We start from the raw sequence: 16,189 nt of genomic DNA on the forward strand, positions 1-16,189 counted from the left end.
AAGTTTTTACTTTGTTCACAAAGACCCATATAACCTATTGCCAGCATCTATCAAACGTACTTCAAAAAGATTTCAGCGCAACAGCCTTATTGGAATACATGGCTCGTCTCCTAATTTATTAGTGCTTATATGTCCTTGAATATTTTTAATGCCACCAATTTCCTGAATGGTTTTCTCAACAGCTGACAAAGAGCTCAAAATCATAACTTGTTATTTGTCACTTTCAAGGTATATGCCATGGCACTGTCAAGCTTAAAGAGCCCTTCTTGGTGTAGGGTTTGGCCACGAAGATAAACACATTAAGATGTCATTGAATTGTTCAAGTAATATGCTCAAATGTTTAAATAGCTGTTCATATAAAAAAAATGACCCGTGCCTTTAGCTTTCGAAAACATAACTCAACATTCAATAAGCTTTCATCGAATACTGCCTTAGATTGATTTCCCATCCTAAATCTAGCAAATGGACATTGTATGACCTTTGCTATCTTGACTGAAGTTCTGAAGATACAGTTACATATTCACTAAGTGGTGCTATGCAAAGGAATGAGCTGTGAGGTGCATTCTAGTGCCGGAAGATGTCTTATGGAATAGTGAGGCTTAGCCAATATGGACATGAATCCTTACATCTATCTTGTTATCTGAAGTGCCGTCATACCCACAGCATAATTATCACCTGAAAAAACAACCCATTCAGTGATGGAAAGAGGGGGCGGGGGTTTCAATATGTGGTGGTATTGCATTCCTCCAGCAATGGAGTATTTAAAGAGTTAAATAACATACGATCATGGTATGTAGATCCATGCCAATGAGTTAACAGCAATGCTGGATTAAGAATGCTGAAAAATCAACAGAAAACCATATAAAATGATTCCTGGCAAGTAAACAACTGTTCATTTCAATATATGTAAATAAAATGTTTGAAACTTTCAACGAATGTCATTTATTTTCTTTGAAATATTAGTTCTGCACAGTTTGCAAAGCCTCCTGAAAATCCAACTAATCCCTTTGCAAAATGAGGTAGCAATGCATTGCAGCACCCTTTGGCTTTGAATGGTGGTAATAACATGTCCTACTCTGCCTTTTGAACATTGATACCTTAATTGCTCAGTTTGTACAGCTGTCAGCATATTTACCTAAAGCAGTAGGCAGCATCTAGTGCTCGTTTCTTCCGTCGACTGGATTGCTGTGACTCAAGTCTGTAGGAAGGCAATAACATTAGCAGAAGATGGGGAGTCCTGCCACTGTGTTTTTTCCGACTGGTCTTTAAAGCTTTGAGATCCCCACTGGCATACATGTAGGAGTCATCAATACCTTGAAGAAATACATTTTGGTAGTAAATATTCAGTTTTATTTGAAACCACAAACACTATATACTGTATACCTGTATGAAATCTATCTTTGTTGTGTGTTTCAGTAAAGCAGTGCTGGGAAAGCTAAGCCCTCTGTGAGACACTCTCCTTTACTCCCAATGGATGCATGACTTCCTCTGCCATTAAGCCAAAATGGTGTATCTAAATTTCTCAGGAATGATATTGAAAGTAATAAGTCGCTGAAGACGCCACTGATTGACTCTTCTCGTGTGACCCTGGGGTCATAGGCTACCCACTATTGCATTTAAGGCTTCTTTGACTTCCTGGAGGAGCTGGTCGACTAAGAGTCAATACTGTATTGTGGGAGTCTGGAACAACACCCGCGGCCATTACAAATTCCAGTAGCACTCTGTTGCCGAGCATTCTCCATCAAACATTATTTGTAACCCAGATGTTAGTGATGTCATCAGTGCCATCTTACAGACAGTTTTGCACTGCTCAAGCTAATACGGCCAGAATTATTAAACACACATTTATCACTAGAACACGTGCACATTCGAAGATAACTCTTTATGTTAGTTAGAGCTCTAAAATCCTATACAAAACATTATGGGCCATATTTAATTAAAAAAAGTGTTCCTCCTTAAAAATGTCTTTCGTGCTGGAAGACCCCTTCTGGCCCTATTTAAGTCAGTCAGACATCATTTGAATATATATTTATGATACATTATACAAATATAGCACTTGCCCAGTTCAAACCCATGATTTCTGTTTAAATATAAATGTTCGAAAACAGAAGTATGAAAGGAAAGAAGATGCATCATAGCAAAACAAAAAGCACATATAAGCTTTAAGCATTTGAAGAAAAGATTTTGAGGGGCTAAAAGTGCTATCCCATATTCACAGAATTGTTTACGAAATGAAAATACTCGCCAGAGGCACTATTGACGTACCAGGTACATAACGGGGAAATTCTAGTTTCCCGGGGGCTGGTCGCCTTTGGAGAGGTTGGCCTAATCAAAATGGAAGTGGAGCCAACTTTGCTTCCGTTTATGTCAGCCGGGGGCTTTGGCGGTCATGTGATCACTGCTGAAGTTAAGTGATCACATAAGCGCAAGTGCAAAGCTCTGGTGGCACTGAAAAGGTCAACATTCAATGAATATGCAATGCATACTGCTGTAATCGTGCGCAGAGCAATAACGCACTTTATAGAAAAATACATGGAAATTTAAAGGTAATATCAATATGCTCCACACAATGGATTTCACAATTACAAAAATGAACTGAAGGAGAATGTGAAGTAAATGCAATTTGTACACAATTTTTGAAGCAGAGACATTGTAACGGTATCTTTAAGAGAGAGAGAGATCTATGCATTATGGCAAGTAAATATACATTCCTAATTTACATGAGATTAGAAATTCATATTTATGCTAAATTGATTATTAATTATTGATTTAAGTGGCTGCAAGAGAGGCCAGCGATGTATTTCCAAGATCAATCATCCAAGGGCATCAGTAGCATAACTTCTCCTTAAGGGGCGACGTCATGGCATCATGATGTTGCTGTGTCACATGTCGGCACGTTGCCATGACGACGCTGCGTCACATGACACTGCAATGTCATGGAGGAGTGCTGCTGTTACGGAGCCCCCCGCTCTCTCCACGGCAAGCAGTTTCATTGCTGTGGGGAAGAACGCAGGGCCTCTGTAACCGCTTGGGGAGGGGTCATCAAGAGTCCGGAGGGAGGGGCCCGATATCCTTCGGCACCCCCCCAAGCCAGGGATCCGGGACATGCCCAGGCATCCAGGACGGTAGTTATGACACTGAGAGACATACATAATTAATACTTCAATTAAGAAGGAGCGGCTCAGTGAGTTAAGGCACTGACTCTAAAAACAATGTCACTGACTTTGAAGCAGGGGAGCCTGGTTTAACCCCCAACATCATCTTGTGACCTTGGGCAAGTCGCTTACATAGATTGTAATGTTGTTGGAGCAGGAACTGTGCCTGTCAAATTCTATGAACAGAACTGCATGCCATAATGTTATTGTGAAGCACTTTGAGTCTCATCGGAAGAAAAGCACGTCATTTAAGTTCCATTTAATAAGTACAGCTAAACCCCGTTATAACGCGGGTCTCGGGGTCCACCCCGAGACCACCGCGTTACTAACGGGGTCGCGAGAAAAAAAAATGGCCGCCGCGCTTTAGCGCATATTCATCCCGCGGGACAGGAGATGGGAGCGGGCATGTCCCTCCGCTCCCCGCTTCCCCCTGTCACCGCGGGACAGGCCGCGGGGCAGGAGATGGGAGCGGGGATGTCCCTCCTGTCCCCGCTTCCCCCTGTCACCGCGGGACAGGCCGCGGGGCAGGAGATGGGAGCGGGGATGTCCCTCCTGTCCCCGCTTCCCCCTGTCACCGCGGGAACTGGCAGGCAACATCCACTCCTCACGAGCCGCACGGCGCATGCGCACGGCGAACGTGAGGGGTGCCTGCATAAGTGTGCTGCTTTTGGAGACAGGTAAGCAGTCTCCGGAAGACCGCTAACCCCCCCCCCCCCCGCCGCAGCACAGGGCCCTCGCGTGTGTGTAAGTGTCTGTGAGTGTGTGTAAGTGTCTGAGTGTGTGTGTAAGTAAGTGTAAGAGCCGGAGCGGGAGGTGGGAGGTTTGACAGGGAGGGGGGGCGTGGCTTGAGCGGAGGGACCCGCTACTCTCCCCCCCCCTCCCTCCACGGACTGCAGGAGGGAGCTGCTACTCTCCCCCCCCTCCCTCCACGGACTCGGGCTGGAGCACTCATACATACACACATACACACACACACACACACACAGGCACTCACGCACTCACACACACACACAGACAGGCACTCGCACTCACACACACAGACCGCTAACCCCCCCCCCCCCCGCCGCAGTACAGGGCCCGCCGTAGCCGCAGCGCAGCGCAGGGCCCCGCCACCCCCCCAACCCCCACAGCACAATGACTTCCCACCCCCTTAACTTTGTGAAACAAAAGTCACAAGACAGGCAAAATACATCTGTTAAAGTGCAGTTGTCTGTTTATTTCTATATAATAATTGTGTGCAGTGTGCAGTGTGTGTGCAGTGTGTGTGCAGTGTGTCAGTGTGTGCAGTGTGAGCAATGAGCAGTGTGTGTGCAGTGTGCAGTGTGTGTGCAGTGTGTCAGTGTGTGCAGTGTCAGCAATGAGCAGTGTGTGTGCAGTGTGCAGTGTGTGTGCAGTGTGTCAGTGTGTGCAGTGTGAGCAATGAGCAGTGTGTGTGCAGTGTGCAGTGTGTGTGCAGTGTGTCAGTGTGTGCAGTGTCAGCAATGAGCAGTGTGTGTGCAGTGTGTGTGCAGTGTGCAGTGTGTGTGCAGTGTGTCCAATGAGCAGTGTGTGTGCAGTGTGTGTGCAGTGTGTCAGTGTGTGCAGTGTGAGCAATGAGCAGTGTGTGTGCAGTGTGTGTGCAGTGTGCAGTGTGTGTGAAGTGTGTCCAATGAGCAGTGTGTGTGCAGTGTGCAGTGTGTGTGCAGTGTGTCCAATGAGCAGTGTGTGTGCAGTGTGTGTGCAGTGTGTCAGTGTGTGCAGTGTGAGCAATGAGCAGTGTGTGTGCAGTGTGCAGTGTGTGTGCAGTGTGTCAGTGTGTGCAGTGTGAGCAATGAGCAGTGTGCAGTGTGTGTGCAGTGTGCAGTGTGCGTGCAGTGTGTGTGCAGTGTGTGTGCAGTGTGTGTGCAGTGTGTCAGTGTGTGCAGTGTGAGCAATGAGCAGTGTGTGTGCAGTGTGCAGTGTGCAGTGTGTGTACAGTGTGCAGTGTGCAGTGCAGTGTGTGCAGTGTGTCAGTGTGAGCAATGTGCAGTGTGTGTGCAGTGTGTGTGTGCAGTGTGCAGTGTGTGTGCAGTGTGTGTGCAGTGTGTCAGTGTGTGCAGTGTGAGCAATGAGCAGTGTGTGTGCAGTGTGCAGTGTGTGTGCAGTGTGCAGTGTGTGTGCAGTGTGTCAGTGTGAGCAATGAGCAGTGTGTGTGCAGTGTGCAGTGTGTGTGCAGTGTGGCAGTGTGAGCAATGAGCAGTGTGTGTGCAGTGAGTGTGTGCAGTGTGTGCAGTGTGCAAAAAAAAAAACGGGAGCCACGGGAAAACCGCGTTATAACCGAATCGCGGTATAACGAGGCGCGTTATAACGGGGTTTAGCTGTACCTGGTTGGTAAGTATCACATAAAAAAGATATATGGGAACTTGAAAGAGAAGCTGACATACATAAAGGAACAGACAGTTCTATAGGTTGTCCTTTACCTGCAAATCTTGTTTCTAACTCCTCACTCTTGTTTGGGATTATATAGTTATTTGAAGGTACAAAGGTGCAGCAAGGACAATGTAAACTTATTTTAAATCCAAGATTCCTGTCTGCAAGATACAAGAGAAAAACAAATATAAGTATGGGAAATTGTCATATTAAAAGATCTAAGAAGATCCATTAGACAAACATGCATTTACAGTACCTTTGTGATGGAGCCATTCATTTACAGCTTCTGTGACATCAAAAGACAACCATTCTCCTTCAGCTCTTGTTTTCACTACTTTGCTGTCAATATAGCGCTGGGTTGGCGATGTTAAGTCTTTGGATTTAAGGATCTGCATTGAAGGAGAGACATCAAACAGTTTTAAGAACTCTGGTCTAGTGTAGTGAAGTATTCAAGGATCCAGCTTTTCCGTGATATAAATGATCAGCTGATTTACAAGGCAAAAAATATATATATACAGTTGCAACACACAGCGTCTGTAAATCAAGTACTTCCTCTCTCTTTCCCCCCACAATTTGATGCCGATTTGTATGATGGAAACCACAGCCCACAGTTGAAACAAAAGAGCATAAAGTGTTTCAGGGCATTTTCAGAAGAAGGGCCTGTTGTCTTTAGATGCTAATTATTCGCCTTCTGCTGTGAACATGTTGTAATACATTTTTAAGCAATTTGTGTCCTTTTGTAACTGCATGCCACTACTATGTCTCTAGCTTTAATTTTTTTAAAGAAAATAGTCTTAGGGAAATACTTGATTTGTTGGTTAGGCAGCATAAACCCCTCCTTGATTTTAAAACATGAGTTGATGCATTTACTTTGTAGTCTACGTATATTTACTTTGATTTCACCCAGTTCAGGTAGGATACATGACCTACATGGCTATCTAGCTATCTAGATCCAAGTTGCCAGGACATTTAATAATGCTTTTTGCATGATGAAATATACAGCAGTGCACAACGTTTCGGTGGGTTGGGGGGAGGGGGCCTTCATCAGGTGCCAGGATCCTTTCTGTGTGCGGCAGAACATGCTCAATTATTGATTGTCCAGGCACGTATCTGGATTCCCGCCAACTCAGCATGGGAGTCCTTTTCAACTACTAAACTTGAGATCCAGTGCCCACAACCGCCATTTTATCCTAATATCTAGCTCTCACCCATATTATTTCTTGTAAGCTCCTTGGGGTAGGGACGTCCTTCCTATTGCCTTACGTATATGTATTCTAGTCATACAATGTTATGGTCTTCCCTCTCACATTGTGCTGCTCACACACACTTTATTGCAACTTAAAGCACAACTAAAATTACTTTACTCATTACGATAAATTATACTAGAAACAAATATATCATCAAGCAAATAAAAGATAATATATAATAAGTACACACAATAATATTGCTGAGGCTGGTATTGCACAAATTAAAGCACTGTGTGTGGGGGACATTTGTAAATGTTTTAATTGTAATTAGATTTGTTACTAACGTATTCCACATACATGTTTTGCAATATCTAACAATTAATGTGGATGGCTTGTAATTTAAAACAAATCTGCTCTAACTATTTATTTGCAGCAGTCCTGAAACACACACTGTAACAGAGCAATGCATTGCTAGACTCTAAAGGGACATATGGATTAATGGAATGATTTAATTATGTAAGTGTATGTTTTCTGCAGTACTGGATGTGTGGATTATTCGGAGTACGATTTCTTACTTACATGCAGACCCCATACTATACAAATCTTTACAGGCATGACTCAAAAGCAGTGGTGGGCCCTTAAAGGGCCGCACAGAATCTATTTCCCTATATAAACCCACCGTATAACATCTTTCTGTGCTCTCTCACTCTGTTGTATCGCCCTCTCCGGCTCTCTCTGTGCCGTATCTCTCTCTGCCTCGGTGCAGTCTCTCTCTCTGCCTCTGTGCCGTCACTCTCTCTGCTTCTGTGCCATCTTTCTCTCTCTCTCTGCCTCTGTGCCGTCTCTCTCGCTCTGCCTCTGTGCCGTCTCTCTCGCTCTGCCTCTGTGCCATCTCTCTCGCCCTGCCTCTGTGCCGTCTCTCTTGCTCTGCCTCTGTGCCATCTCTCTCGCTCTGCCTCTGTTCCGTCTCTCTGCTTCTGTACCGTTTCTCTTTCTCTCTCTGCCTCTGTGCCATCTCGCTCGCTCTGCCTCTCTGCCATCTCTCTGCTTCTGTGCCATCTTTCTCTCTCTCTGCCTCTGTGCCATCTCTCTCTCCCTCTGGGTGATCTCTCTCTCTCGTTCTCTCTGCCATGTCTCTACATCTTTCTCTCTTAGGGGGTCATGCACTAAGCAGTGATAAATGCTTTTAAGTGAGATAAAAAGCCATTATAGTGTGATACTGCCTGCTGTGAGATTCACAAAGCAGTGATAAGTCTTTTAAGTGAGATAATTGCCTTTATAGCGCGATTCTGTCTGCTATGAGATTCACAAAGCAGGGATAAGTGCTTTTAAGTAGCCATTATAGCACGATACTGCACTGTTATCACTGCTTTGTGAATCTCACAGCAGACAGTATCACGCTATAAAGGCAGTTATCTCACTTAAAAGCACTTATCACTGCTTTGTGCATAGCACCCAGAAAACCCACGTATCACTGCTTAGTGCATAACCCTCTCAGTGTGCCGTCTCTCTATCCATCTATCTCCCTCTTTGTGTGCCGTCTCTCTCTCTCTCCCTCTGCGCTATATCTCTCTACGTCTTACTCTTCCCCCTCTCTCACTCTCACCTACACTTCTCACACTCTTCTTCCCCCCCCCCCCCGCCTCCTCCCTTGGCCCTACCTGTGCAGTGCAACCCACCACCGACTCCACGCCCTCCCCTGCGCCGGAAGTGGGGCACAAAAAATCAGGCAACAACAATAAGTTTGAAACTAACACTCAGAGGTGGTTATGCACTAAGCAGTGATAAGTACTTTTAAGTGAGATAAAAAGCCATTACAGCATGATACTGCACTGTTATCACTGCTTTGTGAATCTCACAGCAGGCAGTATCACGTATAAAGGCATTTATCTCACTTAAAAGCACTTATCACTGCTTAGTGCATAACCCCCAGAGTGTTATTAACTTCTGAAAAAGGAATGCGGGGACTAGAGATGTGTACGTATGTGGTTTGCAAATATATTTTTTTTTACATATGTTTAGTCAATTTTGCCAAAGTTACAGATTTTTTCATTGTTCAAAAATTTGCTAAAGTGAGTAAAAAAGAGAGTTTCTACTGAGGTTTTTCCGTTTCTCTAAGAATTTGCCGTTCAGAGGCAGTCTGGGTGTGTTTTTCTGTGGTAGAAATGCTATTTAAAGATAGTCTATTGGTTGTGAAGCTGTGCAAGTTTGCTCACAGTAACACCAACCTACAAACACATTTGTCTAGAGCCAGGGATGCTCAATTCCCGACCTCAAGCACCCCCAAAAGGTCAGGGTTTCAGGATATCCCAGCTTCAGCACAGGATCCCCTTTGCTGAAGCTGGGACTGATTGAACCACCTGTGCTGACGTAGGGATATCTGAAACCCTGACCTTTTGGGGGGGCACCAGGATTGGAGTTGAGCACCAGTCTAGACAATGAAAAGGCTTCAGAGCAAATCAAAAGCCAAAGTGGGAGGATTCACTCAAATCAGGACACATAAGGTGACAATGCTGGAAACAAACCAATCATATATTAGATCATTATCTTATATCTACCATGATAACCTCAGCATGTTATATTTACCATGGTAAACTCAGACCTCACTGGACTCTGGAGAGAGCTCCATTTTAAACTTCCAGAAATGTAATAATTCAATTGTTCATATCTCCTACACAAAGCACCAGATTCTAAAGATAAAATATCTCCTGAAAGAGCAACAGACAATATTTTCAAGTACATATACAAGAATGCAACCTATTGATACGAAGGGCCTGGGAGGGACAAATAAAGATATGTTTCTTTTTTTTTTTATTATGAAAACAATGTTTTTAATGACATGGAGGTTAAAGAATCTGGATATTAAAACAAACAATAACGTGAAAAAAAATGAACACAGGGCAATTACATTGTTTTAAATAGTGGTGGGCGAATTTATTTGGCGGATTTGGATCCGCAGCGGATTGGACGCTCCCTTGGGTCCGCGGATTTCTGCGGATCAATCTCAAAAAGGGGGATTCGTGTTTGGCAGATTTTTTTTATTATTATTACCACTACACTCCACGGATTAACTGAATCCGCCGATTGAATTCTGCACTCAACGGATCATACCCAATGACAGATTTTGATGAACCCGCGCGGATTTAAAACGACCAAATCTGTTCGTGGTTTTTAAACCGTGTAACGGATTTTGGGGAGGGGGGGGGGGTTGATGCGAGAAAATCCGGGATCAGGGCGGATTCCCCCGTCTTTAGTTTTTAAACACTTATCTTTAGAATAGTTGCAAATGATTTCTGTAACCATCAAATAAAATGCTACAGGAAACAAAGTAAAATGTCAAGTGAATGGTTCATAAATGTATTCTTTGTAGGTTATTCTAAGTCATATATGTTCCCAAAATGGACAATTCGGCCAAGAAACGCTAGCAGGCGAAAGCACTGATCCCACAGACACACCTCATCAACACTTCATCTTCTATAAATAGTACCCTGGAAGCCCATTCCTCTATGCTTCATTCAGTCGCATTTAAACATTGCCTGCTAATAAAGTGCTGGCCTCTGGTGTTCTTCAGCTGCTACATTATGACAGAGAAGAAAAGAAGGTTGATAGGACGATTCGAAGAGTCGATGGCTATAATATACTGCTGAGAAATGGGAAGTTAACCCTTTTGTTACCCAATACAATGGCGCTGCCGGCCTTCCTGACAAATAAGAGGTTGATAAATCTACACCCCACTTCAGAAAGTAGAAATGACCGCACAAAGGCACACTAAAGGTGAGTATGTCTCATGGGTGTCAATCAAAGCTAATTAAAAAAAACACACACACACGCAGTATGTGCATGTACACACATTTATTGACATAGGCATAGATCAAAGTGCTCAGAAAAGTAGGAAGGGTATAAAGGTCCTTTTCCCACTAAGTTTCTGCTAGTACATGACAGGTATGACTTTGGTCTTCCATGGTAATTTCTTTAATCATGCCTGGAATTCAGAATCTATACTGATGTCAGGGGTGGACAACAATGTGTAACATTTAGAAGCCAGAGGTTTGTTGAGTGAAGCCTTGCAAGGCCAGTTTAGCCATTAGGCCAACTAGGAGGCCGTGTAGGGGGGCGGCACATTTTCGCCTGGTTTGCCTAAGGCTGCGCTTATAGTGCCGGCGACGCAACGTTGTGTCAAAACAAATGCATTGCCGCTGTCACGTGCGCTTATAGTAAGCGTGACGTGACGGCGCGGCTGAGCGACGGCTTGGTCGCGATCGTTGGAAGTCATCTCAATTTGATTTTTCTAGCGACCGTAGCCTGACGTCGCCGTCGTGTCGCCGGCACTATAAGTGTAGCCTAATTCAGTACTGTATCTAGGCTGTGGAATTTCCCCAGCAGGGAGAGAGTAGGGCGGTTGCTTGGGGGCTATGCAGATTCCTCCATCCTGATTTGCTGCTGCTCGGTAATGCAGCCAATCAGGTGGTGTCAGGAGCCTGGAGGTGGGGACAAGCAGATGAGGAAACAGCATGGGCAGAAGAGAGGTGAGGCTGTGTCTCTGTTCTGTTCTGTGCGTGTGTGTGTCTATCCTATCGTGCGTGTTTATGTGTGTTTATGTGTGTGTATGTATTTGTTCTGTCCTGTTGTGCGTGTCTGTGTGACGTGTGTGTATTTGTTCTGTCCTATTGCATGTGTGTTTTCTGTGGCTGCCCTGTGTGGCTGAGGGAGGAGGAGTGAGAGAATGAAGGGGGGGGTGAGGGGGAAAGAGAGGGAGGCAGGGGGGGAAAGAGAATGAGAGACGGGAGAGAGAAAATGAGAGTGGGGTCTGTCTTGATAATATCATTTGTATCGTTTACGAAACATACAAGCAGACAGTTTCGTATACTTCCCCTCTTCGATTACTTTAGCTATTTTTAAGTGTAGTGAACAAGGCTGCTTTATACTGACGACGCACAAAAGAGGTGCTGATGACTCAGTGTGGGGAGCGTGATCTCCAAAATCCGGGTAAAAATAAAGAGAAGCAAATCTAAAATAAATCTTACTGAGGGGCAAATCTGATACCAATTTGCAGGAAAATGATAGAGAGCAAGATGCTACACTGAGCCAGAACAACAACAGCAGTGGAACTGAGGGCGGCTTAGCCCTGGAGATTACCCATAGGTCAAGGAACACAGGACCGTCATATTCTGGGGACAACAGCAGTTCTCAGCCTGCCAGTGCCCTGGATGTGTACTTGAAAACAACTCCCTAGTACCTGGGACCAGTAGATGACACAATGCGGTTGCAGCTCATCACCCAGTTCCAAGAGAGTGGGGCTGAGAAAGGCAGCCGCTGCAGATGCAAGATATGCTGCAGAATGTGCAGCAGAAAGAGAACGACAAGCTTCAAAACGCGAAGGAGCGAGATATGTTGCAGACCGAGAAGCAGAAAGTAATACACATTATTAAATGCCCATGTGGCTCAATTTATGTGGGTAAAACAAGCAGAATGCTCAAGGTTAGATTTATCGAGCATAGGAGTGTGTTACGTAAGGGTACAGACCCCACTATTTTGGTCCAACACTGCATAGAGCATAGGCATAATGTGGCATCCCTTAGAATTATAGGGATTGAGTCTGTAGCCCCCAGACAATGGACCCCTGACCGAGAAACCTTCTTGCTCAGGCGAGAAGCTTACTGGATACACACATTAAACACCAGTAATGAGGGTGGAGTGAACGAACAGCAAAACCTCTAGGTGTTTTCTCAACAGGAGATAGTCATTTATTTTCACTGCTGGGAGAATGATCATGGATCCCTGTGAACCTGCCTGAATTTCATTCCTCCTGATGAACACACTTCGTCTAGACCTATATAAGTACTCAATACTGAATACAGTGTGCTATGCTTCTAACATTGCTTTAGGATAATGTAATTAGGAAAGAACTGCTCTTCCACTATTTTTACAGTTGTTCACTTATTTATGGTGTTTTCTTTTAATATACTTTGTTGCTTTATTAGGTATCTTACACTTCAGATTTCATGTGAGGGTTCTCAACTCTCCCCGCCCCCACATGGTTCCCATGGCGACCGACTAACAACTCCGTCTGGTGAGTCTCTTCTGCCTGGGTCCCGCCCCCTATGACGTCATCACAGAACGTTGCGCTTTCGCGCTGATGTCATCACGTGGGCGTCTACATCATGGAGAGAGGCAGATTCGAGCGCGGAGGGGTGAGTACACCAGGGGTATAAATATGATTATTCGTACCACTACTATGTAGCCCTCACCTTGAAAAAGGCAGCTCTGTCCTGGCGAAACGTTGGTTTCACTGGCACAATAAATTTTCATGGAGAATAAGTCTGTGTGCCTGCATCTTCCTTCCTGACTACTCACTCTGGGAACCTTGGAACTCCCTGAAGCAAGTGCACCAGCAGCTAAGTAACCCCACCTCTATACCGATTGATTGATTGAGTGTGTGTACTACCTCTCTTTTGCAGACCGAAAAGCAGAAAGGCATGCTGCAGAGCGTGAGGATGCAAGACAGACTGCGGGCCTAAGGTACCAACTGGAACTTGCCAAGTTCCAGAGGGCATCGCCAGCACCAAGCAGCAGGGAGTCCAGCCTTTCTAAACCCCATATGGAGCCTTTCCCAAGCCTGGAAAAAGATGGGGACCTGGACACTTTCTTGTGTGGTTTTGGAAAAACCTGCAGGCAGCATCAGTTGCCACATGATCAGTGGGAACGTATCTTACCCCCAAATTGAATTAAATCACCCTGCATGTCTTTGCTAATCTTCCTGCACACCTTCACAAAGATGATGAGGTCATCAAAGCTGCAATGCTGCACCATTTCAATATAAGCTGAGAGGGAGTGTCTCAGTGAGTAATGTCACTGACTGGCACTGAGAGTTTGAAGCAGGGGAGCCTGGTTCAATTCCCGGTGTCGGCTCCTTGTGACCTTGGGCAAGTCACTTTATCTCCCTGTGCCTCAGGCACCAAAAGCATAGATTGTAAGCTCCACGGGGCAGGGACCTGTGCCTGCAAAATGTCTCTGTAAAGCGCTGCGTACAACTAGCAGCGCTATACAAGAACATACTATTATTATTATTGTAAGCTCAGGACCAAAAAGTCAAATATAAATGTAAGTATATAATTGCATCAAAAACAGAGCATAGGTCAGGTTGAGAGGGTGTATTCATATACACAGGAGGATAGGAGGAAACACGTAGATTGGGAATAATAGAATGAAGGCAGTTAGAACCCTCAGATGAGGTAACAATGAAGTCCTCAGTGAAAGTCCAAAACTTAATCCCCATGTCTCCGGTATGCCGGTGTGGCGTAATGAAGTAGTCACGATCATTCACAGTCCTGCTCCTCCAGCTGATAAAGCTCACATGCCGGTCAGCTGTTTGTGGAACCTCAGTTACCCCCGACAGCGTCTCTTCAAAGGTTTAGTATCAGAAAAGTAGTGGGTGAATCGATGAGGCAGCAGCTCCTTAAAAATTGAAACTCACCAGCATGTAGACAAATAAAAAATGTTTATGAAACTACATAAAATATACAAAAACACAAACAAAAACTGGAAACTCTCCACCCAGAGAGGAAAAAGCACCATAGGGGGCATGAAACGCATGGGAGGTGAGTTTCCAGTTTTTGTTTGTGTTTTTGGATATTTTATGTAGTTTAATAAACATTTTTTATTTTTCTACTTGGTGGTGAGTTTCAATTTTTAAGGAGCTGGCGCCTCATCGATTCACCCACTACTTTTCTGTTTCCATTTCAATATCACCCCTGAAATATACAGGCAAAAGTTCAAAGTCTTTCAGTGCCATTGTACCAGCAGTGGGTTGGGGGGCTGGAAATCGAAAGCTTTGCAGGGCTATTGGATAGTTCATGAGCAATTTTTAACCCTGTGTCCACCTGAAGTGAATCGGTGAAGTACCGAGGTCCTAAGTCAGCCACAGAGGCTGTCCAACTTGCAGCTTCCTACGTAGCTAACAGGAATCCAGAAGTTAACAAGGGGGTCCCAGGATGTAAGGGGGGAAATCTGGAGAAATGCCCCAACAACCTTCATTTAAGTCTGCTAGGGCTCCATCTGGAGGCGGGGATGACGGGTTTGTCCACATGGACAGGGGAATACCCGCCAATGTTTTACGTGCCAAAAATAGGGTCATATCAGCACCAACTGCCCAGACAGGAAGAAGGCTGCAACTGCCTCTGGCTGGCATCGCCCCTCAAGAGCGTTCCTGGTTGCTTATGTGGTGTCTGGGATGCAGGGGAACAGAGAGGCCCACTTGTGCTGGTCACAGTGGGTCAGAGACTAAACCAAGGACTGAGGGACTCGGGTGCTACAGTTACCGTAGTGCAGCCACGGGTGGTGGGACCTGAGGAAATCATTCCTGAAGGGACTCTGCATTTGGGGGTAGTGGGAGGAGGCTGCCATGATTTACCCGTGGCAAAAGTTTACTTGGATTTGGGTGCGGGTAAGGGAATGCGGGAGGTGTGGGTAAATGATAATATTCCTGCCAATGTGTTACTAGGAAATGATCTGGAGAAAATGATTTCCCAGTATGAGACCGCTGTGACCCAAACACATGCTGCACAGATGCAGGAGCACACTGCACAAGTCCAGGTACTGACATACACTGGGGACCCGGGGGAGGTGAGTGATGGGGGTTGCAACGAAGTGGGGGACACTGGGGACCTCCTACTACAGCCTATCACTACTGGTCAGACAGTCCTGGGGGACCTGGAGGGTTGTGATGTGTCAAGACTAGGGTTGCCAGGTGTCCAGTATTGAACCGGACTGTCCTGTATTTGGACACTCTGTCCAGTAAAAAATGAGAGGTAATACTAGACATGTATGTGTCTGGTATTACCTCTCTGGACATAGTTACCTGAACAGCTTGCGGGGCCGCAGGATTTCCCTAAGCAGGGAGAGAGCAGGGCTGTTGCTAGGGGACTGGGCAGCTTCCTCCACCCTGATTGGCTGCATTACCCAGCAGCAGCCAATCGGGAGGAGGTGTCAGGAGCCTGGGAGTGGGGCCAAGGAGAGGAGGAAACCGCATGGAGCGGACAGAGAGGTGGGTGTGTGTCTAGAGTGCATCGCACTTTTCACCATTGTGTCCAGTATTTTTGGAAAAGCCACCTAGCAACCCTAGTCAGGACAAACCCAGACTGCTGAGGAATTAGGGCAAAGTCAGGCCTTTCAGAAGGCCCAGCAGACAGACCCCACTTTAGAAGGTATGAGAGGCCTTGCAGGAACATCTATCTCTGAGTCTGACAAGCGGCGGGATAAAGGGAGGCTGTAAAGGGAGGCTGTTCCTAACAGCAAACAGGAACCCTGGGTAGCCGACAGGCAGCTGGTAGTGCCTGGAGAATTTCGGGCCCAATACTAAGGACAGCTCACGAAATCCCATTGGCCAGGGCACTTGGGGGTGACCAAGACCAAGGCACGATTAGTCCACAACTTTTACTGGCCTAACCTAGGTACAGATGC

The 16,189-nt window shown here is 45.5% G+C and overlaps 1 protein-coding gene and 1 long non-coding RNA gene across 2 annotated transcripts in view; one reads left to right on the top strand and one right to left on the bottom strand.

Moving 5' to 3' along the window:
• TGFB2 (transforming growth factor beta 2) overlaps nt 1-16,189 on the bottom strand; it is a 139,569-nt gene that overhangs the window by 7,753 nt on the left and 115,627 nt on the right. The window contains exons 3-5 of the mRNA XM_075595588.1: nt 5,800-5,932; nt 5,594-5,704; nt 1,136-1,313 (exon numbers count right to left, since the gene is read on the bottom strand). Of these exons, the coding sequence (XP_075451703.1) occupies nt 1,136-1,313; nt 5,594-5,704; nt 5,800-5,932 (422 nt within the window). The remainder of the gene's footprint in view (nt 1-1,135; nt 1,314-5,593; nt 5,705-5,799; nt 5,933-16,189) is intronic.
• LOC142492707 (uncharacterized) lies at nt 10,261-14,195 on the top strand. The gene is made up of 3 exons (XR_012800887.1): nt 10,261-10,504; nt 12,712-12,921; nt 13,189-14,195. It is a non-coding gene; the product is annotated as an uncharacterized LOC142492707 (long non-coding RNA).

The sequence above is a fragment of the Ascaphus truei genome, chromosome 4, assembly GCF_040206685.1.
Source record: "Ascaphus truei isolate aAscTru1 chromosome 4, aAscTru1.hap1, whole genome shotgun sequence".
NCBI classification, from domain to species: domain Eukaryota; kingdom Metazoa; phylum Chordata; class Amphibia; order Anura; family Ascaphidae; genus Ascaphus; species Ascaphus truei.